General features: G+C 41.0%; 1 protein-coding gene across 11 annotated transcripts in view; it reads right to left on the reverse strand.

Annotated features, from left to right (window-relative positions):
• TFG (trafficking from ER to golgi regulator) overlaps positions 1-22305 on the reverse strand; it is a 34133-nt gene extending 11828 nt beyond the window's left edge. Inside the window, exons 1-6 of one of the 11 annotated variants that reach the window (XM_077821515.1) lie at positions 22170-22305; positions 18567-18695; positions 16070-16278; positions 5949-6032; positions 3923-4069; positions 2396-2566 (exon numbers count right to left, since the gene is read on the reverse strand). In XM_077821515.1, coding sequence (XP_077677641.1) covers positions 2396-2566; positions 3923-4069; positions 5949-6032; positions 16070-16253 — 586 coding nt within the window. In that variant the 5' untranslated portion in view covers positions 16254-16278; positions 18567-18695; positions 22170-22305. Of the gene's footprint in view, positions 1-2395; positions 2567-3922; positions 4070-5948; positions 6033-16069; positions 16279-18566; positions 18696-20612; positions 20632-21375; positions 21395-21917; positions 21987-22072 lie in introns of those variants that run through there. The other 10 variants (XM_077821585.1, XM_077821568.1, XM_077821576.1 and 7 more) reach the window with 10 other exon arrangements.
• Between the last annotated feature and the right edge of the window lie 4384 nt (positions 22306-26689).

A 26689-nucleotide genomic window follows, 5' to 3' on the forward strand; every position in this document is an offset into this window, starting at 1 on the left:
TAAAATCGGTTTGTGTGTATACGGTGAAATCTATGTTTACTGACATTTACCGATAAAAATCTAATCCTTCCAAACCTAATTACGAGTGGCTTCTTTTCTTGCAAAGATGTTTAATCAATCAAAAAAAGAGTTGTGCGCCAAGCAAGCAGAAGTTTGCAAGCTGCACTGTAATGTTAAGATTAAGGCTTTGTAATGCTATAGTATCACCTTTATCCGAGGACAGAAAAGCAACTCTGAAGAGTTCTTAGCTAGTTATATTAGTGGAAAGAAGTCAATCATTTCAGTTGTTCATACAAAGCCAGTTCATGAGATACGTCTAAGCTATCATTTTTAAGACTGCAGCTGTACAATGGCTCACCACCTTTACCATAATGTAATTCTCTAATTTTATTTCTAATTAAAATCTCTTTCCAATGTTTTCATGCAATTCTTGAATTAAAAACGTCTAAAGTTGATCCTCACTACGAGAAAAAAAAACAGCATATATGCTAACATTGAACACGATTGGTACTTGCTCCTGACAGGAAAAAAATAGGCTTGTACAAGACATTCCCATTGGCCAAAAACACGTGCCATGGACACACGCTTTGCAGCAAGATCAGACAGCAAATAGCAACAGTTGATCATGTTTTCTAGTAATCAGTATGCATCAGTGACGTTTATGAATTACTATAAGGCATCTACAACTATATGGAAACACCGCTAACCTTTTTTTTACTATTTTAAAATCAAAGATTAATTACTGGATGCCAGCATTTATAGAATCCTGTTAATGGTCTTAATGTGAAGGTCTGGTTTTAACAGTATCTGTCCACTTGTGTTTCTAACAAACAACAGAGTTCTCTGCAGTCTGCACATGAATATGGTCAATATTTCCACTCTTATTTCTTTGTTCAGAAGGAGTCTTTAAAAAATCCTTTTGCTGAAGGACTTAACATATCCTTTTGTTAGGATTAATGAAGTGATGAATAAAGTTCTAAAATGGAAGCTTACAGAGCTTACAGGAAATGAGGGTCTTAGTTTGGCAAATTTTTGGGGGCATAAGAAGAATATGATTCCAATTTTACTTCATATCAAATTACAGTTTAGAAAGGATTGAGTGAGCATGGATAAAGGTTTTATTGCCACTTTAATAAATATAAAAATGGGAGATATTAAGCTGTTTTGAATTTAGAGCACCCACATTAAATGTCTGAGGCAACAAAACACGGAATTTCCAAATTAAAAAGTCTAAACTGAGCTCCCACAACTTGCAGTTAAATCAATGAAACTCAGTGCAGGTGGTGGCCCTTACAGGATCTGGCGCCAAGGTTGCCACTTGGCTCTCAGTCTCTTTTACTCCCAATTTCAGCACTTTGGATAATCCCACATAACGTATCATCAGAGCTGTAAAATCTAGATACAGAAAACAAACCTGTAGACTGACAGCCTAATTTCAGATTTCAATGCTGTTGTGTGGGTGCTTGAAGTTACCTTAGTTTTCATATAGGGGATTTAAGATGACATTATATGTATTCATTTCAAGAACATCTGACATGTTTGAAGCAGGTGATGATCAAGTATAGTCAGTATTTAGTACCTGTACTGTCCTACTTTTGCACTGATACTGTACTAGCTCTGAAGGTACCATTGCCATTAAGACTTAATTTAGTAACAATGCTATGATTAACAATGATGCTTAGCAAATAAACTGGCAAATGATTGCTTCTTTTGTTATATCCTTTAAACAAAATTTAGTGCTGCTGTAAATTAAGGATAATCATTAGTAATGTTTATTTAAAATAGTAATGGGGAGGTTTGGTTGTTTTTTTTTTAAATTCTGACCAGTATTTACCACTCTACATTGCCTTTTTGTGCAAACGCGAGAAACTCTGAAAGTGAAATTGACTCAAAGCTCACTATAAATGAAAGCGGAAGAGGAAAGTTTATCCGGAAAAAAAAAGGGAAGAGGTTTATTTTTTTTGTTTAAACCCCTCACTTAAGTAACATCAATAGACCGAAACCCTTAGGCCTTTAGTTCAACTTGCATAAGCAGGTGCAAATCCTTGGATTTAAATACAGTTGTGCCCACTTACTTGTATAGGCCCCAAAACTTTCTATTAAAAGTAAGCTGATTGTTTTAGTTTAAATTACTGTAAGCTCTTTTTGCTCTCCACATAACTAGAAATCAGGCAATATAAATCTGTTACATATATTCCATCAGAATTTGTAAGCCAATTCAACCCAGGCAGTTTAAAACTACCATATCATGGAACTCTGTAAAAACAAAGTACTGACTGGAAATAGTAACCTAACACAATCATACTATGAAGTCTTTATTTCATAACACTGAAGTTTTAACTGCCAACAATGAAAATCTCTTGCGCTTTATTTTCAATAAAATATATATCCTTACCCGACACCTGATCATCTGTCAGCCCAAATGCTGACATGACATTTTTGCTGATTTCATCTTGATTTTTTAATGGATCAAAAGCAGACATACTTGCTGCTATAACTTGAGTAGATGGCTTGACAGAAGAGTCAGCAGCAGCAGGTTTTTCTTCACTACCATCAACAGCATCTACTAACACAGCAATAGATTTGTTTCTGTTATATAAGCCTTTTCAAGAATTTTTAATTGGTGTATCAATTTGAAGTACCATTCTGTGACAAGGAACCAGTGAAGTTAAATGTTCCATGGCTGCTCATGTATATAATTTGCATAGTAAATTTTAAAAACTGTACATACAACTTGTAAGTTGACGTCAGAATAACTGGAGAATGAAGCTTATCTACATACCCGCTACGGAGGTCAATAGAAATTGGTTCAGTCTTAACTCACTTCTGTAGCAGAATGTGATAGTACACTAACTTATTTAGACTGTAAGCTCTTTGGATCATTTTTGTTCTATTTGTACAGTACCGAGCATAATGGGTTCCTGACTGGGGCTCCTAGGCTGTACGGTAATACAAATAATAAAAAAACCTGAGATCCCAAGACTTCTACCCCCACCTGCAGTAAGTGCCTGCTTTTCTAAATTGTCCCAGCATAGGACAACAACTAGAGAACCCCCAATGAAGCTGCCCAACAGAGGAAAAACAGTCAGGAGAGTTCCATATATTAAGTGTTGTTATTGTGTCTCTGATTGGGTATTATTATATTCCTCAAAGGAGGGTTCAGTTAAGCTGACTGGTAAGGTACAATTCTTTGTATTTATCAAAATGAAATTACACTACCCCCAGAAAATCCATGTGTCAGACACATTGCTGTGATTAAGGAAAAATGGAGCAACTACTTAGGCTCAGATCCTTTTCTAGGGATTAGCAGCTGATGCTTCAAATCAACTTCTCCCAGTTGATTATTAATCCCCATAAAATGCCATGCACCCTGACAACTGCTGCTTAAACATCAATATTTGTTTTGTTTCATATTTAAGGAACATCACATCTTTTAGGCATCAGAAAGGCAGTTTTATCTAAAGTATTAAGCAAAGGACTAAGCCAGGGATTCTTGAGTTCCAAACTTGGTTCCAAGAAATGATTAGGTAAGTCATTATCTTTCCAGCATCCACTCCTCTCTCTCCTCCCATCTGCAAAATAAGCATATTACTACTTACCTAACTCACTGGGGAGTTTAAATGATCTAAATAATATTTAAGAGTACTCTGAAAGATAATACTTGATTATCTTCAAAGTAACCAGTTAAGAAAGTCAGTCAACGTTTCTTAACTTGGTACAATACCCCCACTAGTTGAAAGACTTTAAGACAAGCACAGTAAGTAAGTTATCTGAAGGGCACTAGCAATTTAAGTTTCTAAATCAGCAACTGAGGAGCAGTCTGCAGACAGAGAATTAGTAGGCAAGACTCCCTTTTTTGCTGGATGTAAGAGCACACAGTTTAACTCAGACAATTCTTTAACAGTAGAAATGCCTGACCTACCATTTTCAGGCAGGCTAGTGGAAAGCCCTGGTTCAGCAGGTGGTTCCAAACAATCCAACAAGCAATTCACTTTGTTGCGAAGTTCTATCAGCTCTCGACGGAGATATTTCACCTGATTGGATTCTAGAGGTCTTGGCTGCCCATTAACTATAAAATAGTAATTAAAGAAATGAACTCTGAGGGAACATAGTAACATTTGTGCAGGGACAGGTTAAACAACTTTCTTACACAGTAGTATTCCTAGATGTCAAGCATAAAGAAGAACATCTCTCTCTCTCTTTTGTGGAGGGAGTTTAAAAATCAAGTGTATTGTAGGCACTGTAGGTATTTGTACAGTCATTTTTCAGAGTAGCAGCCATGTTAGTCTGTATTCGCAAAAAGAAAATGAGTACTTGTGGCACCTCAGAGACTAACAAATTTGTTAGTCTCTGAGGTGCCACAAGTACTCCTTTTCTTTGTACAGTCATTGTAGATCATGAGTGAAAACAGACTATAATCTCACACGGGTCCAAAATCCACATTTACCACAACCCAATTTGGCACCTTATTGCATATTACCAGAGCTGCATGGAGAAGTTTGCATGCACCAGCCTGCAATATGCTTAGGTCAACCAAGAATTCATTCTTTTTCAGTTATCAAATTTTTTCTGATCTTTCAGTTGCAGCAATTTAAGTGTTAATTGTAAACAGCAGGTAAAAAAATGTTTACTCATGTTTAAGTTGACAGTGTCCCTTAAAAGAGTCAGGAACAGTTTACAAAATACAAACTAACATATTCTAATGTCTGTGCAAAAAAGGCTGTGATAAGAACCTACATGTAAGAAATGGTTTGCTTAAACAATCTTTAAAATGTACTTTCTGAACAAAAAAAAATTTTCCACCACAACTCTCTCATGTTTTTCTGTCCACTTAGGGTATGTCTACACAGGGATAAAAAAGCCGTGGTCAGCTGACTTGAGCTCACGTTCTGAGGCTGAACAACTGCTGCATACACGTTCAGACTCGGGCTGAAGCCCAAGCCCTAAAACTCTGTGAGGGTGAAGGGTCCCAGAGCTCAGGCTCCAGTCCGAGCCCGAACTCCATGAGCTCGAGTCAGCCAATCCAGGCCAGCCATGGCTGTCCCGCAGGTCTTTTATCCCTGTGTCGATATACCCTCTGGATTCAAATTCTTTACATATGCTTGCAGTCCCACAGTTTTTCCTCTTAATTTAAGCCTGAGGCATCGCTGGAGAAGGCCTATTAACAGTGGAAGCAGAGAGAAGGTCTATATGCACTGCCAGCACCAGAGTGGCTGCCCTCTGTGCTCAATTCATTTCCCACTGTACTTCCCGAGTGTGTGTGCATGGTACAATACAATTATCACAAATCAAAATGGAAAACATTTCCCCTCTTTCTGCTCCACAATAAAATTAACAAAAGGACAGAATGCACAAAGCCAGTGCCACAGTAGTGCTCAAGGACTCATTATGTCTCTTGACAGAGGATGCTAACTGCTGTATGAACACTATATATCAAGCCTACTAGTTGCTTGAACAGTGGCCATTGGCTGAAAAACAGCTCCTTAAAAGGACACAGTCAACTTGAAATCTATTCAGTTTTTTAAACAAGAAAATGAGCTAAGAACCTTCTGATTTATACCTGTCTGAAGCCCCCTTTTTGTAGTTTTATAACCACATTTTATTGTTTCTAATGCTTCTCTCCTACATTGCTGTCTAGAAGACCCACACAAACCAAGGAAAGTGAATGGCTGTATGGGGAAAACAATGAAATTCCCTAAACACAATGCTCTCCCAAATGAATTAAATAAAGCTGCAAAAATATTTCTCCTTCTAATCTGCAGTTTCTGTAAGCTTAGATGTCTCTTATAAAACAGGGAAAGCTATTTCAGGCAGCAAGGTAATTTTTAAATGTATGGCATCCTTTTAATTATAAACAGCCTTCATGGAAGGAAATGTCACCAGCATACAGAGAGCCTATTGCCTGAATTAAAAGAAATAAAGAAGATCCCCAAAACATCTGTACTTACCAAACAATGTCAGTTTAAGTATCCTACTGCACTGAATTGCGAAGGAAAGATCTGAGCTATCAAAAATTGTTATAAGATCTCCATCTGTAAAGAATTTAAAAATAGTTAATATTGAACAGTAACACAAAAAGTCCCAATGCCCATCTATAATTCAAATGCCCATTTAAAGTAAGATGTTTGCTTTCTAGAAACTGTAATCATAACTTGTTAAACTTTGTTTTAAAGCAACTAGAAAAAAAATTGTACATGTTACATTACAATTTACATATACAATGGTACATGACAAATACAATTATGGGCTAATGTAAAATGCACAGAGTTAAGAACGTTTTTTTTTTTTTTTTAAATAACCCCATCCTTTCTTAAGTCTTAATGACATGACCAAAGGTAATTTATAATTTGCTATTTAAATCAGATTAGGAAAGATATTCCTTCCACCAAATTATGAGAGAGATATTAATCAGAGAGAGCATTTAAGAAGTCACTAAGGTAAGTTCGGTGGTATTTTTTTTAACCACTCTAACTTTAATATGCTTGATAGTGACAACTTCTAGAGTGGATTATTCCACAAACAAGGATATTCAAGTGTGCTTTGTTTATTCCATAAACAAAGGAGTTTTAGACGAACCATATAAGGAAGTTTTCAACAAGATATGCAAGAAGGAAAAGGAAGAGAAATTGGCAGAATAACTCATTTAGATGGAACTCAGACACCATACTTTTGGAAGGACTTTAAATTCCACACACAATCAACCTACCCCTGTAAATGTTTGCACAAAGGGTGGATGGGTTAGGCCATGTCTACACTGCCACTTTACAGTGCTGCAACTTTCTTGCTCAGGGGTGTGAAAAAACATCCTCCTGAGCGCTGCAAGTTTCAGCGCTGTAAAGTGGCAGCGTAGACAGTGCCCCAGTGCTGGGAGCTGCTCCCCTCGTGGAAGTGGGTTTTTTTTTATAGTGCTGGGGGAGCTCTCTCCCAGCGCTGCTGCCGCGACTACACAGCCACGTTAAATCACTGCTGCGGCACCACTCTAACTTTGCTAGTGAAGACATTCCAATAGAGGCTCTAGTGATTCACTCCCACCAGTCAGAATTACTACATGTCCATTTCAAATGGCTCAGAACAGTGCTCCAGAACTTCATTAGTTGACACAGGTCTATCATGATTGTTTTCTGGAGCAGAAAATCCTTAATCTCAATAACCAGGGACTGTGTAAACCAAACCCAATTCTGTTTATTGCAAAAACAAAATGTCATAAGTGAAAAAATGAGTCAAGAAGCCAGAATCAGATAGGTGTAAATAATCCAAGAAACTGCATTCTCTGAGCATCAGAGTGTGAAGCTGATCAACACAGAGTAGCATCATTAACAGAAGGCACTTCAGTGACTTTCAAAAAGCTAAGAATCCAGTACCTGAGGAAATGCATGGTTAACATTCCAGGCATCTCTACAAAAAAAGTAGTGGGAAGATTTGAAAGGGTCAAGGCACTTAGAAGAGCGGTTCTCAAAATGTGGGTCAGGACCCTAAAGTGGGTCGCAAACCTGTTTTTATGGGATCACCAAGGCCGGCATTAGATTTGCTGGGGCTTGGGCTCTACCCAAGGCAGCGAGGCTCAGGCTTTAGCGCTCCCCGCACTTGGGGTCATGTAGTAATTTTTGTGGTCAAAAGGGGGGGGTCACGGTGCAATGAAGTTTGAGAATCCCTGACTTAGAATAACATTTCTGACATCTCTAAACCCAGAAGTTTGGTGTAAAACCTTAGCTCCCAATTATTTATTTCAACATGGAGGATCTGAACATGTCTCCTGTTAAAGACAGATGTTGGGAGTTTGTACCTCTTCATTTGCCTTCACAACTACAAGGATAATCCTAAGCAGATCTCAAACTTTTAGGACAACGTTATGAAATGCTGAGTGCTTTCAACTCTTCTAATAGCCAAAGGATGCAAGGACACAAAACCTCAGATTAAGCCCTTAATGATTATAATCTGCCCCAAGACAATCACGTCAATAGCTTCTTCCACTCACAGATGGGGCATGAGAGATACTTCTCCCTGTCAGATAACTAATCCAATGCTCACAGCAAGCAATGATATACGTATGATATATGAAACCAAATAAAAAGAGCAGTAACATTTTAAATAAACCTCAGATTATTCAACAAAAACAGTAAAACTTCCAAGATAAGTGTGCACTCCCAGCTTTCTGGAAGGAAGGGAATAACTTGTAATTATAAACTGCTTTTCATCCAAAGATCTGGAAGTGCTTTACAAGTACTTTAAGCCTCAGACGATCTCTGTTTACAGATGGGGAAACTGAGGTACTGAGAAACTAAGTGACGTATTCAGGGTTATATTGTAAGAGAAAGCGGGGAACAGAATGCAGTCCTGACTCCTAAATCCCCTGTCCTAATCATGCTTCCTCCCCAAAGAACTCATTTGGAGGCCATGCTAAAAATTCAGATAGCTTTCAGCACAAATACTGGGAATGGCCAACAATTAAGGGTGAAAATAATAACCATCTTAAATTTAATTAACGTTTAGATATATATTCTGAGTAAAGATTGATTGCAGGCTGATAAGCTTGAAAACTGGAAGTTTGAAGATTTAAATATTCTAGCTGCGCCATCTTCTTACAAAAAATCATGCTGAAGTATTAACTAGTGTCATAGAATCATAAAAACATAGGGCTGGAAGGAAGGGACCTCGACAGGTGATCAAACCCAGCCCCCTATGCTGAGGCAGGACCAAGAAAGCCATCCCTGATAAATGTTTTTCCAATCTGTTCTTAAAACCCTCCAATGATGGGGTTCCACAACCTCCCTTGGAATCCTACTGGAGAACCTACCATTATAGTTAGAAAGATTTTCCGAATACCTAATCTAAATCTCCTTTGCTGCAGATTAAGCCCATTAAGTTGTGTTCTACTTACAGCATATATGGAGAACAATTGATCACTGGCATCTGTAGAACAGCCCTTAACATACTTGAAAATTTATCAGGTCCCCCCTCAGTCTTCTCTTCTCAAGACTAAACATCCCTAGGTCCATCTTTCCCCATAGGTCAGGTTTTCTATACCTTTTAGCATTTTTGTTGCTCTCCTCTGGACTCTCCCAGTTTATCCACATCCTTCCTAAAGTGTGGTGACCAGAATTGGACACACTACTCCAGCTGGGGCCTCAACCAATGACAGCAGAGTGGGACAATTACGTGCCGTGTCTTACATACAACATTCCTGTTAATACACCCCAGAATATTAGCCATTTCATCACATTGATGACTCATTCATTTTGCGATCAACTTTTACCCCCTGATCCTTTCCAACAGTACAACCTAGACAGATATTCCCCATTTCATAGTTCCGCGTTTTATTTCTTCTTTCCTAAGCATACTACTTTGCACTTGTCTTTACTGAATTTCATCTTGTTGATTTCAGACCAATTCTTCAATTTGTCAAGGTCATTTTGAATTCTAATCCTGTCCTCCAAAGTACTAGCAAGCCATCCCAGCTTGGTGTCATCAACAAACTTTATAAGCACACTCTCCATTCCGTTATCCAAGTCAAACATGAAAACATGAAATAGTACCCGACCCACGACTGACCCCGTAGGACCCCACTAGATATGCACACCCAGTTTGACAGCAAGCCATTGATAATTACTCTAAATAAGTCTTTCAAGCAGTTGGACAGCCATTATAGAATGGATTCTGACTAACGGGGAGGAATTGGTTGCGAATCTGAAGGTGGAAGACAATCTGGTTAGAAGTGATTATGAAATGATAGATTTCTTGCTTCCAAAGGAAAGGAAGGAGTGCACGCAGCAGAATAAGGACACACTTCACCTTTTTTTTTGAAGTCTGCTTTTTTAAAGTCTGTAAAATCTATTGTTCCACAATTACTTCTAGCCAGGTTGCCTTCCACCTTAAGATTCGCAATTCCTCCCTCCTAGTCAGATTCAAGCCTATAGCAATGGCTGTCTACTTAGTTACTTCTTCCACTTTCTTAAACAAGAAGTTATCCCCAATACATTCTGAGAATTTATTGGAAATTTTATTTTGCCATATGTAACAAAATGTAAGATTATGGCCTTTTTAGCTTTCAGATCTGTTACCACTTTCTAAAAAAAAGTGATTGAATATCAGATCGCTTTGTTTTGATATTTTCCCCAAATGGTTAACTTTTTAAAGTTACCCTATATTTTGCCTCCAAAGGCTCTTGTTCTGATTTCCCAGTTCAGGCGCAGCCCCCCTCCCCCCCGCATTGCTGATGCTGCTGGAGGAACTGTTTGGCACTGCCACCACCGGGCAGCAGTGCTTGCTACCGAAGATCTTAATATTCTACCACTGCCCCAAAGACACCAGACCTATTTCTGGAAGGATGTAAGGGACGCTCTATCAGACCCAAAAACACAGCGTGTCACTGGGTATGTCCGGAGGGAACTAGGGGCTACCTTCTGATGTCATGAGAAGATTCACAGCTGGCCATGAGTTCGCAGTCCTAGAAAATATGCAGTAAGTCTCCCTAGAACTGGTCATTTTCCTCTACTCCCATTGTCCGATTATTTGCACGGTGTCCAAGGGCACCACCCTCTATGGCCCTCTCTTCTAATGTGCCCAGGAAGATCCCTGAACGGTCCATTTCTGTATCATCTCCACTTTTCCAAAATCCTTTTTAAAATGTGGAAAGCAGAACGGTAGGTAGAATTCCAACATCTGTCTCACCAATGCTATAGAGAGGTAAAATCACCTCCCTATTCCTAGTCATTACCTCTCCTGATTATTTATCCAAGGATCGCATTAGCCCTTTTTGCCAAACACTGGTAGCTCCCATTCGGTTGCTTGTCCTCTATGAACCCTAAATCTTTTTCAGTCACTGCTTTCCAGGATACAATATCCCATTCTGTAGGTATGGCCTGCATTCCTTGTTCCTAGATATATAACTTTGTATTTGGCTGCAATAAAAAAGCATTGTTTGAATGGGATAGTTTACCCTGCAATCCAGATTGCTCTGTATGACTGCCCTCTCATCATTATTTATCACTCTAGTCTTTAACATGCAAGTTTTATCAGCAATGATTTCACATTTATTCCCACATCATTATGAAAAAAATGCCAAGTTGTGCCTACCACCAATCCCAACAGGTCCTCACTAGAAGCAACCCAACTCAATGATATTTCCCCATTGACAATTACATTTTTATCTCTGTCAGTCAGTTCTTAAACTATTTGACATGTGCTTTAATATTATATATAGTAAATTTTTAATCATACTGTTGTGTGACAGTTGTGTGTTTCACTGATAAAGGTCATCTCAAAGAATAAAATCAGGTTTCTTTGACCAGACTTATATTCCATAAAACCATGCGGACTACCATTAATCGTATCCTTTGATTCTTTATCAGCTGAATCCCAGATCAGTTTTTCCATTATTTTGCTCAACGCTCAGCTCAGGCTAGCCACCCTATAGTTACCTGGGTCATCCTGCTTGCCCTTTCTTAATACTGGTATAACATTAGCACTCTTCCAGTCTTCTTCAATTTCTACAGTATTACAAGATTTATTAAAAATTATCATCAGCAGGCCAGAGATGATCTCAGCAAACTCTTTTAGTACTCTCATGGGTACATGTTATCCAGGCCTAGTGATTTAACAATGTTTATCACTAGTAGATATTATCTAACATCCTCCTAAATTACTATTGGACTGGAAAGTATATCATCCTTATTAATATGAGTATATCATCCTGTTTCTTTCCAAATTCAGAACAAAAATATTTATCAATACTTCTTCCTTTTCTGCAAATAATTTTACCCTCTATCTAGTAACGGACCTATACAATAGCCAGAATTTCTTTGGTCCTAGTATACTTAAACACCTCTCTATTGTCCTTAGTTCTGCCAAGCATGGCTTGTCCCTTAATGTCTTTAGCTTCCCTTATTAACCTTCTCCACTTCATAAATTCTAATTTATACGGATTGCTATTTCCAATTTCTGCCTTAACTTCACCACTGAATCTAGATGGGATTTTTGCCAAAGTTATACTCTTTCTTGTGAAATTTGCCCATCTAATAAACTCTTGCTTAAAAACACCCAGTTTTCATTCACATTTTTCTATCTAAATTTTTCCTCCCAGTCAATTTCTCTCATAATTTTCCTCATCTTTGGGAAATTAGCCTTTTTGAGGTACCAAGTTTATCTGTTACTGATTGGGACTGTCATCTGCCCATACTGAATGTGATCAGGTCATGATCACTGTACCCACCAACTTCCACTTATCTATCATGAAGCGGCAACTCTATTTTGGAGATGTTGGGTACAATACTTTTTGTGTTAGACAACCATCTATAATTTTTAGAAATTCATGTTTTACTGCTGACTTCATGAGATCTCCACCATATGCCTCTGTAACAGGCTATACTGGTCATTTAAGCACAGAGAGGGCCAGAGAACCCTGTTTCAGGAAGGCTGGAACACAAAAAAAAAAAAAAAAAAAAGCCTAGAAGTGGCCAAACACAGAGCAAGAGAAAGGAAGAGATCCCAAGGGGATTAGCATGTAGGGAAAATCCAGGCTCTCTTTAAGGGCCTGGGACAAGCAGCCCTACAGTGTAGGGTGCAGCAGGGCTTCTGTCTCTCAGCCAACTGAGATGAACAGGAAAGGAGGGCTGAGGACTCCTGATCCCAGATGAGAGAGACTGTCCTTTAGTCTGGCCCCAAGAAGAGAGAGATAAACTCCTGATCCAAGGAATGAACTCTAACCCAGTCAAATAAAGGAGAAACTGTTTAATTAGCTAACCCAATCCAGGAGTGCAATGGATTCCTGATCCAAGGAGGAAAAGCATTTTTCTCCTAAACATGCTCTGAGATAGAGCTGTGGATTCCTGAGGCAAGGGGGAAGAGGCTACTTTAGTTGTACCCAGCTCCCAGAGGAGGGTAATACGCTACTAACAGCAGGGATCTGAAATGTACACCACCCGGGGCGAAGGGCTGTAGACTCCTGGTTCTTGGAAAACAACTAATAGAGTTATTACCTGGCTAAGAAATCTACCTGAATACTCACACCAACCCCAGAGGGCCCTGAATGAAAAAGGCTGAGAGGGAAACTGAGGCAGGGCACACTTCAGGCCATGTGGGGCATGCTGAAGGAGACTGAAACCTGTCACTGTACTACAGTATCCCAACCTGAAGTCCCCCCATTACAGCGCAATTTTACTTTCCCTCCATTAAGGCAGATACTTGAGTAGTAACTCACTCTGTTCTCTGGTTTGACACAGTCATCTGTAACTTGACCCCCACTGGTATCCCCTCCTGGGCTTTGTTTGTTAGCACACTGATCCATATGAATGCAACATCATATGGTTCTGGGTTATCAGTAACTAGCAACCCATGTGTCAAGGTTTCTTCCCCACTCTGAACTCTAGGGTACAGATGTGAGGACCTGCGTGAAAAACCCCCTAAGCTTATTTTTACCAGCCTAGGTTAAAACTTCCCCAAGGTACAAACTATTTTACCTTTTGTCCCTGGACTTTATTGCTGCCACCACCAAGCGTCTAACAAAATATAACCGGGAAAGTGCCCGCTTGGAAACATCTTTACCCGCAAAATCCCCCCAAGCCCTACACCCCCTTTCCTGGGGAAGGCTTGATAAAAATCCTCACCAATTTGCATTGGTGAACACAGACCCAAACCCTTGGATCTTAAGAACAAGGAAAAAGCAATCAGGTTCTTAAAAGAAAAATTTTAATTGTAGAAAAAGAATCACCTCTGTAAAATCAGGATGGTAAATACCTTACAGGGTAATCAGATTCAAAACAGAGAATCCCTCTAGGCTAAACCTTAAGTTACAAAAAGACATAAAAACAGGAATATACATTCCATTCAGCACAACTTATTTTATCAGCCATTTAAACAAAACAGAACCTAACGCATATCCAACTAGACTGCTTATTAACCCTTTACAGGAGTTCTGACCTGCATTCCTGCTCTGGTCCCTGCAAAAGACACACACAGTCAGAGAGAACCCTTTGTTCCCCCCCACGCTCTCCAGCTTTGAAAGTATCTCGTCTCCTCATTGGTCATTTTGGTCAGGTGCCAGCGAGGTTATCTTTAGCTTCTTAACCCTTTACAGGTGAAAGGGTTTTTCCTCTGGCCAGGAGGGATTTAAAGGTGGTTAGCCTTCCTTTTATATTTATGACACCATGTTATTTTGCAAACACAAAATAATAAAATGAAAAACTCACCCACACAGCTGGCTGCAGGAAGTTGGGCATAGCTCCCCGCTCCAGGCTTCATGACCTAGCACACAGGGTCACAGCATTACTCACTCAAATTTGGCCCAGTTGTCCCTCTGTCATGGCAGAGGGGCAACCGGCCCAAACCGGAGTGGTGCTGCAACCCCATGTGGAAGGTGATGCCCAGAGCAGGAAGCCTGGCCCAGCCCCTCAGGACAAGAGTCACCTCTGCCGAATGAGCGCAGGGGGCTTGCTCGGCAATCCCGCATCCCGCCTCCCTCACAGTGGCAGGACCCCAACCCTTCCCACACCCACAGGGATAAAATGGATAAAACAAAACACTAAATTCACAAAAAATAAAGTGAAAAATTATTAAAAATTCCTATCAATTTTAAAACAGGAAATGGTGTCTTTAAGAGCAACAGCCCAGTATTTATTAATCAGGAAGTGGGAAGGGCTATTATGATTCATTAATTGGGGAGCGTGGGAGAAGAGTTTATTAGTGGTTGAGAGAAGAAAAGCCTTTTCCCATGAGCAAAGCAGGATGTGCTGTTATCCACTTTTACTTGGGTTCCCTTCCCACCCCCCCTTTTTTTTTTTTTTGTAGTTTGTGGCCATGACAGTATGTATAAATCCTGAAGGATCTCTGACCCCCACCCCACTAAATCAAGGTGGCACAATTACTGTCCCTGTTGGTTCAACATCTCAAAAAGGGATTATAAAATTTAGGAAGTGTATACCGTGGAGAAAAAAAAAAAAAAAACAGAAGACTTTTCAAAATGGAATTTACATGTTAAAGTATTTCCCCTGAATATAATATCCCCATCTTCACTTAGACCCCTTTACAAATGGTTCTAGCCTAAACTAAGAACAACTCTTTTATTGCATGGTGCTGTTATCACATTATTGGAAACTGCAATTATCTTCAGAGGAGTAATTTAGCAACATAAACATCTCCACAACTAATTCACTTGCAAAAGGTACCTGCGAGTAAGGGTTCATCTCAAAACACAATATTAAAAGTAAGTTTACAATCAATCCTGCACTCAAGAACAGTGCTATCCAGCTTTGCTCCGCTCCCCCCCAAATACACAGGATTTCTGCGATATTGAAGTGTCAGATTCATTTTTGAGGCTATATTTGTTGAGCATCAATCTATGAGATTTTTCTGTGGATACATTAAGATATACTGTAATTGTGTAACCTCTTTTCCCATGGAGTCCAACCACCATGTTCAATGGTTCAATCACTGCTGATGAGGAAGTACTTAGGAAGAAATGAATTCCTCTTAAGTTTTTCCTCTGGAATTGTCAAGAGGATTTCCTTATGTTTTATAGGACGTGGCCCCTCTTCCTGTGGGGAATTCATGTTTAGCTAATTCTCCAGAATTCTAATATATAAAAGGTGTTTGCATGGTGACCAAGGTAGAAGATGCCATTTTCAAAACTGTTGAAACTGTTTTTGAAAGGCCATAAGGTTTTCTTCCAACAAAAGGCAGCTGCCACAGAGAAATCAAAAATGATCCCTACACAAAAGACCAGACTGAGTTAAGGTTGATTACCTCTCTAATTATCCGCAGCTGTGTGATAACAGGAAAAAGTATCAGACCACAGATACTATGCTAATGTCAACACCTTACTGTGACAAAGGAGAGACTACAGGAGGTTGGAGCCATGAATCTTTTTGTAACCTCCCTCTAATCTGTCAAATACATGAGGAGATGTGTAGTACAGTCTCAACAGAAACAGCTTTTATAGACTGGCATAATCTCATAATATAAATAGTTTATATATCCCAAGAACGGGAATATCCAGAAGTAATTTTCAAAAGGTGAGTTTTATGACAGTTTGCAGTCTCACATAAACTGTATCTAATCAATACCAAGAAAACCATACCTTCATCTTTATACTTTATTGTGACTTCATCATTGCTCAGAAGTTTTCCTCTGAAAACTCTCTGCATCATCAGCACTAGCTCATCATAGGTGATGTCCTCATTATGAATAGGAATTCTCCTAATATCCTCCCCCAGCTGAGCTTTAATAATCAGCTTCCCACTTAAATCCAGCTGTCCGTTCATGGTGGACTCCAGATGTCCTATAGACCTGTTAACAAAAAACATTTACACAACATCTTTTAGAAGATTATTTGTTTCACAACCTCCACAGTCCTATACAATACACAGTTCTGTAACTTTCTGGATTTCAGAAACATTATTGTGAAAATATGCTCTAGAGCAGCTTTCTTGGGTACATCTATGCAAAACTATGTTCTCTCAATTGTTAATTTATTAGCCATTTCACAACTGTTCAAGTGCAAAATGGAGATTTACAAAATGAGATATTTAAAAACAATCTTTGCTCTGTGTTTTAAGCCAAATTTTAAAGTTCTGAGATGAAATATAGGCTTTTTACTGCCCACAAAGCTACGGGGAAAAAATTATTTTTGTTCAAAATGTAGCTTTTACCATGTTATGATGTGTGCCTTCAAGTAGATATATTTACATGTAAAATAATTCAGGGTTTGTATTTGAGAGATACGTGCATTTCATGGAGACTAGGAACACTGCAAAAGCACTTTGCCTTGATAAATAAAAAAGGCATGTATGATCATCTCTATAGCTATTTCTATGGGACCCACAAATATGATATCTCACAGCCACAAGTAATGTAGATAAAATGCAAAGCAATAATGCTTGTTATTGTTTTGGAGAGTGGAGGAGATTTGGCAGAAGGAGAGTTTGGAAGGAGGATCAAATTGGGATGTGTGTCACTCTGGATGCAAGCGAAAAAGAGGAAATGTGCCATCTAAAAACTGGTTTCATTGTAAGTGGCTAGATCACACTTAAGCTTTCCTGCAAAACCAGTACATCTGATTACTAATGCATGTGTCATGTTTTAGGATGCAACCAATAAAGAGAGAAAACTACATCAAACCCATTTTTCACAATGGGTTTTTTTAAAATAAGCAAAAAATAACCTATTTAAGTTATTTTTAAATTTCAGCTTTGTTTTCAGCCTTTTTTAAATTCCCAAATTCGTTGAGAAGTTAAATGAAGGTAGAAAGCTTTCTTATGTTGTTATGAAGCTTATAACTATTCCTATATTAGGAGAGCAGTGTCTAAATCAGTAGTTGTAACTTCAATGAAAGTTTGGACTTTAACGTTTGAGTTAATTTTTATTTCAATAAAAATATACAGCTTGAAAATTACTACTTTGCCTGAAACACCAAATTTCAGAAAAACATCAATCAGAAATCCTCAGCAAGAAATGTTAACGCAAAAGTAGTATAGAGTAGGAAAGGTTTTGTTTGCCAAAAATATTTCATTATACCACTGTGCAGAAAAATGTTTCTCAGGATAGGCATGCAAAGGAAGCCTGGGAAAAGAGCCTGGGGAACACCGTTCTTCTCTCTCCAGATCCTGGCATAATGTCAGGGAACACCAGGCTCCGGAGTGGGAGGAAATAAGAGGGATTTCTTCATTATCCTGATACCTTCAGAAGAGACCTGAGAGAGTTCAGAAGTTAGGAAGTCTTACAATTCAAAACCCCTGCTGCCAAAGAGGTAGGCAGACAGGAAGGTGTACTGAAGAAAGGGAGGGGCCATGGCTTGGGTATTCTTGATTCTTCCCAATTTCCTTTGAAAAAATCCTTATAGGCACATGCAGAAGACTAGATAAACACTTTTTTTTTTCTTCTTAAGAACATACTGTTTAAAGCGTGTTTATTAGAAACTTGCTGAAGTTGATCAATTTTAAAAGTTTTCAACATGAAGAACGTCTCTTTCACTTTACATAATAAGAGAAAAGTTTTTCTAATAAGGCCTTAAGTACGTTAACCTTGATGCTTCTCCACATATTTAGCCCAGTGTTTTGACATCTAACAAGAAACCAAACTATACTGTGATGCTACAACACAAGTGGGAGTACTAAGGCCTTAACTCAGGACTTCTGTTCTTTTGTGATTTCATCTGAATCTAACAGGTTTTCCTATACAAAAGGCAATAATATTGTTCTGACTGATGTGCTTACTATATGGCGGCTTTCAAAAAAAAAAAAAAGCAAACAAGCAGCTATCTTACAAAGGTCACTTTTTCTGGTAGTTCAGAAAAGGGGATGGGAATTAGACAGGCAGAGAGAGCGTGCTACTGTATTATACAGCCCTCTTCACTGCACTCAGAGTGCCCTTCAGACACATTCGCTGAGCAACATACTGAAGCTTGTACCACGGCTATGGCATTGTTCATGCTTTTTGGACAGGGGAATTTACACTCCAGGACTTGTGAGATGTGATGACTTATTGGAAAGAAGTGTTATGAAAACTGTTTTTATGACATTCATATCATCTCTAGATCTTCCTTTACTTGCTTGCCACCAATATCTAACAGTAATTACCTTGTCTTACAGATTTGCTAGACTGTTTTTCAGGTTCCCTGCTTCACTTCCAGCTGGTGTTCAGAGGTCCCGCCATGCACTACCAGAAGCGATGCTGATCAGTGATAGACTATAGATAGGGCATGGAATCTGCATCAGAAAACCAAGAAGCGTTAACTTATTGTGAGCCTTCACTGCAGCTACGTGCTTTCCACATCATCCAACTTGGCATGTTACAGGGAAGAAACAGAAAGAATTTACTTTAACAATTTGATATTTAAAGTCTGAGTAACAGTGAAGATTGTATTTCACCCATAATATACCAGCTTTCATAATTTTGCTTGACAATTGCTAACAGTCTAGACTTTTCTGTCTAACACTTTCAAAACAGACATGATAAAAGGGGTCATCACCCAAAATACACATACGTTGTTTAAACATCTGTTCTAGTAACCTCCATCTTCTCAACATCCAAAAATAGATTTTAAAAAATTAAGTTTAAATTTTAGATTGAATTTGCAATATTATAGCCCAGGCCTCAACTTCCTGATTAAAGGGTGGAGCTCCTCTGACATTAAATGAAAGTCCTCAGGACAGCATGAGGACAGGGATTCTTTGGAGCAGAGAAGTGCTAATGTCACTTTTCCACAGGAAAAAGAGCTAAACTGGACAAAAGGAAGTATAGTGGCAATCGTGGCCAGAGAGCCACAGCCACTGAAAGGAAGATGGCTCTTTAGAAAAGAGAGATAAGGGAAAGGTGGGCAAGAGAGGAATGCCTTCCTGCCCCACTACCAGGAGACCTTCATTCCCTTTTGGTAGGTTACTGCAGCTAGCCCTGCTCATGGGCTCTTTCCCTAAGTGACAGATTTACAACTCCCTTTCTACAGACAAGCAACTGTTACAGGGGTAGAATGAAGCTAGCGAAAGCTCCATGGTGTTACTGCTAGAGAAAGGTGAAAGGTGAATGACTCCTGCTACAGAGACAAGGAAAGGGTAACGAAACATGAACCAGTTCAAGGACATTTTGTTCACTCCCCTAACTGAAGCTGACGACAACTGTCAGCAGCCCCAACTCTCGCCTCTCTGGCTGTCTCCATCTAGACTCACAAGAAGACAGAGGGACTAGAGATCCCAGCCCCCTCTAGTCAGTCAATGCTGGCTTCTTTGTATATAGAGAAAAGGGGTGGGGGCAGGGCAGTGTCACTCCACACATTGCACTCAGTTTTTAGTAGGGTCTCCAGTTGTCTAACCCTCACGCTGCTCTGAAAACGTTCCTTCATTATATCAGAGCAGCACCAACAGCTCTTGTTCCCAACCAGGAAGTGGAGACAAGGACTATAAAATTACAAATTTTATTTCAAACTAACTTTTTTTTAAGTTATATATGTGCATGTGTATGTACGTAGTGTGCTCTGGCATGAGAATCACACTTTAACCTTACTAGCAACCATAAGAATCAACTCTATAGCCTGGAATCCCAGAGCTAAAAGTGGCCTCCAGATACATGGAGTGTACCACTGCATACATTCTTAGGGAAAATCAACTACAGTAACATGCTTACATAAGCACTTTAGCTTATTTGCTAAGATTACTCATGGAAATTCACTTCATCCAGTGAAGCTGTAGCTCACGAAAGCTTATGCTCAAATAAATCTGTTAGTCTCTAAGGTGCCACAAGTACACCTTTTCTTTTAACAAAAAAAGAGAACAAGAAGAAGCTTCTAACTGCAGTTGGTTGTCCAACTGTTCTCCACCCTGCATGAGGTAATTATATAGGATTTAAAAGAAAAATCCTGATGATTGGATCTGTTTAATTGTTATAGAAGATGATGCAAGCTGTTTTACTGTTGATATGTACAGCATTCACACTGTATTTTCTTTCTGTGTGTCTATGACGTAGCTAAATGTCAGATTTCCTTAAGGAATGCTGATATGCTTCAGATAGTGATAAACTCTCTCTACTTTGTCTTAAAAATTCAAACATTCTAAATAAGATGATAAAATCATCACATTTGATAAGGTAATTTTTCACCAAAAATTTCTTGATATTTCTCCATAATTTCTTACCATATTTGTTAATGACTAAGAATTCTCCCTCCTTCATAGCCCATCTCCCATTTGCATCTGGTAATTAAATCCATACTAAATTTGTGACCTCACAATCATTTCTATAGCAAACCGATATCATAATCCTCTGATTTGCCTGCAGGTTCATATAGCAGAAGCAGAGCTAGGAGCAGGGAAACATTAAGCCCTGCTAAACAAAGCATTAAAAGACAAAACACTCCTTGTCAGAGAGACTTTTATCACTGAACTAAAAAGATAAGTGAGGCAACAGAAGAGCAAAATGAATATGGGATTGTCTACATTGTTTGTGAAATTTAAACCAGAACAAGGAGGGGTGAGAGGTAAAAGCAGAGCAGATTAGTTATTCCCTATTAACTACACGTATGGACATTCATATTATGGAGTAAGAGTATGTCTACAGTACAGTGGCACTAAGAGCATGGCTACACTGGAAACTTCAAAGCGCTGTCACAGGAGTGCTCCCGCAACAGCGGTTTGAATTGCGAATGCGGCAGTGTGTCTCTGTCAGCACTCCTGGTAATCCACCTCCACAAGGGGATTAGCTCCCAGCACTTGGGAGGCTGTTCACACTAGCGCTTTAAAGCGCTCTGACTTGCTCCGCTCAGGGAGGTGATTTTTCACATCCCTGAGCCAGCAAGTTAGAGCGCTATAAAATGTAAGTGTAGCCAAGCCCTAACACACCATAGCATAGATGCTTCCTACATCAACGGAAGGAATTTTTCTGGGGATATAGTGACTCCACCTTTATGAGAGACACAGCATCTACACCAGCGGTTGGGGGTGACCGTAACCACCCCATGCAGGGTGCAAAATGTGTTGCAACCCTGAGTGAGGCACCTGGGTCGCTCTAATCTTTAAGTGTAGACTGGCCTAAGAGGGCCTGATTCTGAAGGAGCGTGAAGTAGCGAATCAGGCCAGACACGAACACAGCACGCAACTCCCGTGTAGACAGGCCCTAAGAACGGGGCCAGGCCCACAGCGGCTCCCCGGGCTCTGGAAAAGTCAAACTGACCAGATGCACGTGAACTTCAGAGAGATTTGGGGGGCGGGGGGGGCCAGCAGCTGGCTCCTCTTTCCCCTCCCCCAGCCAGCGGGCCTGATCCCAGGAGCAGCAGCCAAGGCCATTCGCCCCGGAGCCCTACTGCGGGCTGTGCTGGGAGGCTCCCCTGGCCCGGGGCGGGTGGGGGCGCCTGGGGGGGGGGACGACAGGGCGGTAACACCCCCTGCCCTGGCGGGGGAGGGGCCGAGTTCATCCCCGGAGAGCTGGGGGGGGGGGGGGAATACCTTACAGGGGCCTCCCCGCGTCCCAGACCCCACGGGGGAGGCCGGGCCGGGCCAGGAAAGGGGGGCGGGGCCCGCGTCAGGTCCCCTGGCGCGTCCCCGCCCCCCATTCAGCCCCGGCGATGCATGCGACGAGGCCCCGCTCCCCGCCCGCTTACTCCGGCTTCTCCTCCGTGTGCGGTAGCGCGCGCGTGGTAGCCGCGGCTCCGGCCCGATCCCGATCCCGATCCCGATGCCGCCGCCGCCCGTACGTACGTGGCAGGGGAGAAGGGCTGGATCTCGGCCGGTGCCACTGCCGGGCCGTCGCGCAGGCGCATTCACCCCGACGGAGGCTGATGGCGGCCGGACGGCGCGCGCGCAGTGATGGAGCGAAGCGCCTGAGCAGGCCGGACCAGACGAAGGAGGCCGCGCGTGCGCGGTCAGTGATCTCAGGGTCCCATTCACAGCAGAGCCGGCCTGAGCTTTACGCATGCGCCGGCGCGGCGACGGCAAGGGCACCAGTGCGCATGCCTAGTAAGAGAACCCGCCGTCGCCAGTCGGAGCTGCGGCTGCCCTTATGGGGAGCGAGCAACGCCGGGTTCTACGCATGCGCCGCACCAGCTGCCATAGCGGCGGTGATTGTATAGCAAGGGGAGTGCCCCGTAGCATTGTTTGTGCCACAGTGATGTGAAGAGGCGCGGCCTCTGTGCTGGGCGCTGTACAAACCTGTCACAAAGAGACAGCTTGGGGGGCAGAGGGCGAGGTACTGAGACCTGGCGGGGGTGGGAGCAGAGGAGGCAGCTAGCCCCAGGCTGGGAAGGAGCTAGGGTGGCCACTCGTGCATTCCCCGAATACCAGACGTCCCAGTACTGCCCAGAATGGCGCGGGACCCACCATGCAAGTGTGACTTTGCATGCACGGTGTGTATCTGCTTCTGCTCCATGGCACTAGAGCCACATACTGGCAGGTTACATGGCATGGCATGGTCATGGCAGCAGCGGGCAGCACGTGCTCTCCATTCTGGTGTCCAGCATCTACCAGACTAAACCACCCTCTCCCACCTTCCCAGTTCAATCTGCGCCTGCCATGTTAGTGCCTGCTCTAGTGCCGTGGAGCAGACTCAGACAATTGCTACATAGAATCATAGACTATCGGGGTTGGAAGAGACCTCAGGAGGTCATCTAGTCCCACCCCCTGCTCAAAGCAGGACCAATACCAACTAAATCATCCCAGCCAGGGCTTTGTCAAGCCTGACCTTAAAAACCTCTAAGGATGGAGATTCCACCACCTCCCTAAGTAACGCATTCAGTGCTTCACCACCCTCCTAGTGAAATCATTTTTCCTAATATCCAACCTAGGCCTCCCCCACTGCAACTTGAAACCATTACTCCTCGTTCTGTCATCTGCCACCACTGAGAACAGGCTAGGTCCATCCTCTTTGGAATCCCTCTTCAGGTAGTTGAAGGCTGCTATCAAATCCCCCCTCACCCTTCTCTTCTGCAGACTAAATAACCCCAGTTTCCTCAGCCTCTCCTCATAAATCATGTGCACCAGCCTCCTAATCATTTTTGTTGCCCGCCGCTGGACTATCTACAATTTTTCCACATCCCTTCTGTAGTGGGGGGACCAAAATTGGATGCAGTACTCCAGGTGTGGCCTCACCAGTGCCAAATAGAAGGGAATAATCACTTCCCTCAATCTGCTGGCAATGCTCCTACTAATACAGCCCAATATGCCATTGGCCTTCTTGGCAACAAGGGCACACTGCTGACTCATATCCAGCTTCTCGTCTACTGTAATCCCCAGGTTCTTTTCTGCAGAACTGCTGCTTAGCCAGTTAGTCCCCAGCCTTTAGCCGTGCATGGGATTCTTCCTTCCTAAGTGCAGGACTCTGCACTTGTCCTTGTTGAACAACAGCAACAGAAGTTCTAGAGGCAGTAGCAAGAAGAATTCTTCTGTCACCGTAGCTGCATCTACAGTGGAGGATAGATTGACTTAAATAACAGCACTCAGGGTGTGAAATTTTTCACAGCCTTGGGCTATGTCACTAGCTTGACCAAAGTTTTAGGTGTAGACCTGACCAGCTCTCAGCAGGGTCTAACAGTAAAACCCTAGTAGCAGAGTAGTGGGGAGGCACTGGGACTGCAAGTCACTCAGATTGAAATGGGGAGGAAGTAGAAAAAGTGTTTTAAAAATAAGCTAAATTTGCTATAGGTTTTCAATTCTAAATGTTACTTAATAAGAGAGGATTAATAGTCCAGGTGGCTTCCCCTGAAAAAATGTTAGAAAATATAGATTTCCAACACCAAACATAGGTCACACCTCTTTTGTTGGTCACTGCCACCAGACACACATACACACTCACTCTCTTCTAGTCAGACTCTCTCCCTCCCTCATTTATCATACCTTTGGTCAGATAATTCAGCCCTTCCGCCCAAATTTGTGGCTTTTATGGACGCAGCACTTCCTGTTAGTTACCAGCAAGAAACTTTACCTCTTTAACATCTACATTGTAGAGCATATCAAAGTTCAGCACCATTAGTAAGATCACTGTGTTCCACGTGCAGATAAGCGTTGAACATATTGCTCTTAAACACATGCTGCTAAGAAAAGATTTTATAAAAGAATAAACTTAGGGTTCAAAAACATTGACTCCCTACCATCTTTCAAAGGGAGTTGAAAATGGTTATTGTGCTACTGTGAGGAGGATCCAAACCATTGAATACAAATTGTTGCAATACTTCATTCAACACTGCAGGTCTCTAGCCACAATGTGTCCAGCATGCATCAATACCAAAGCCAATTCCTCGAACACAAGGAATCATGCCAATTCTTTTGAGGGGCTTTGTTGTTCATTTTGGGGTCTATAAAGAGAGGAAAATTATTTCTAGATTTAAATAATCTACTCTCAAATGTACAATGCAAAAATGATCTGATGTCATTCTATAGAATAACTACATTTTTGTCCAAAAAATTAAATAAATTTGAATAAAGCTTGAGCGGTATTATTACACTCATCATAAAGACCAATCACCACTGTATGAGTGTGCTTTATCTGGCTTTCAGTAAAAACAAATGTTTTCCTCAATAATAATAATAATTTGCTGACAGAGCACCCTTCTTCCAATGATATCAAAGGGATTTACAACACTAGGTATTAAGGACCTCCTTTTACAGTCGGAGAAACTTATACAAGAAAATTAAAGTGTCTTGTCCATAGGGAGTGTGATAGAGTGTATGCATGATAGTACAATGTGGACAACTACCTTGCAGTTTAAGTGCTCCTCACCACCTTCCTCCTAGTAGTGATAGTGGGTTCCAGCTTCATACCTGACATAACTGCTTTTGTTTAAAGGGTCCCCAATCTAAAGGAGATGTCTACCTTCTCCCTCCCACCAATACTGTGGTTTGCTGGAGGCTAGAGAGGTTTTCAGGCCAAAAGGACCCTCTCTTTGTTATTGGCTGAGCTCTATTTCAGAATTATCTGTCACAGTATGTGTATAGGTGTATGGTCTTTTGAAAGACTTCCGCCAAGGCATGGTTCTGTGTATCCCCAAAGGTTACCCACCAAGGTTCAGATCATCATATTGGGTCAAGACCACTACCCAATATGAGGTAGCTTGGGAGTTTGCAAAGCATGCCATCATGTTCGTTTCACTTTAGTTCAATTAAAAACCAAAAGAGGGAAGGGGGGAGAAATATACAAATTGTTTAACAACAGACTTCTATTTAACCTTTACCACAAGCATTCTTTTGTTAATGCCAGAAATGGCTAATCATACCAATATTCTATATCAGGGCCTGTTGAATCAGGAAAATATATTTTCTTTTTATCCAGGAACTATCTAATTCTCACAGACTTCCCCCAACACACTGTATAGGATTGGAGGGTCAATATGGTTATCAAGCCCATTTTACAGATAAGGAACTTACTATAGCACAGCTGACTTTTTCTCAAGGCTACAGAGTGAGTCAGTGTCAGAGCTAGGATGAGAACACTAGAGCTTCTGGCCCCCAATCCTCTGCTCAGTTCACTAGACTAGACAGTGCTTCTTTCCTAAAGGATAATCTGCTGTTCATGCTGTCCCCACTCTTGACTTCAGTATCCAGACACTTGTCCCCAGGACTTTTGACATCATCTGCTTCTTCTCATTGGATTTTAAGCTTCTTCCATTATAAACTGACCATATTACATACTCACAACAAATACCAATAGCTTCACCACACTGTTTTATTGGTTCATTCTACCACATGGAGTCAGACATATTTTATAGCATTTATAGCAGCCGTTTATCCTAAAAAGCTTTTAGCTGGAAAGCTCAATAGGCAACTCTAAGATCTTTTTCTAAAAGACAGTCAAATAGCCATTACATTAGGGAAGGGACTGGCATTTAGAATATGGAAACAGCTAATGAGAATTCTACTGTTTATTTTTTTGCTTATGTTTTTTAGTTAAACGGGAATTACTTATAAAAGGGAAAAGAGACTATCTCTGGACAGAGCATATTAGATAGGCCAGGAATAGATATAATTGGGAGAACAGACAGACATGACTAAGTCAGACCGACGCCCTTCTATTTTGTGCAATATTGTAACGATCTTCAACTTCCCTTGTAAGAACTTTTAGTTGTGTACAATTAAAGTGCCACATATAGGCTCTGCACAGCTGTTATCCTGCCTTACATTTTTGGTAGCTGTCCTACTGTCTTCTGATCTGTGCCCAGCGCTTGTTGTAGGAGTGGTGGTCACCAATGATCTCTATCTAGAACAAACTCAGAAAGCTGCGATTTTACATT

This window comes from Eretmochelys imbricata, chromosome 1, assembly GCF_965152235.1.
Source record: "Eretmochelys imbricata isolate rEreImb1 chromosome 1, rEreImb1.hap1, whole genome shotgun sequence".
Lineage (NCBI taxonomy): Eukaryota > Metazoa > Chordata > Testudines > Cheloniidae > Eretmochelys > Eretmochelys imbricata.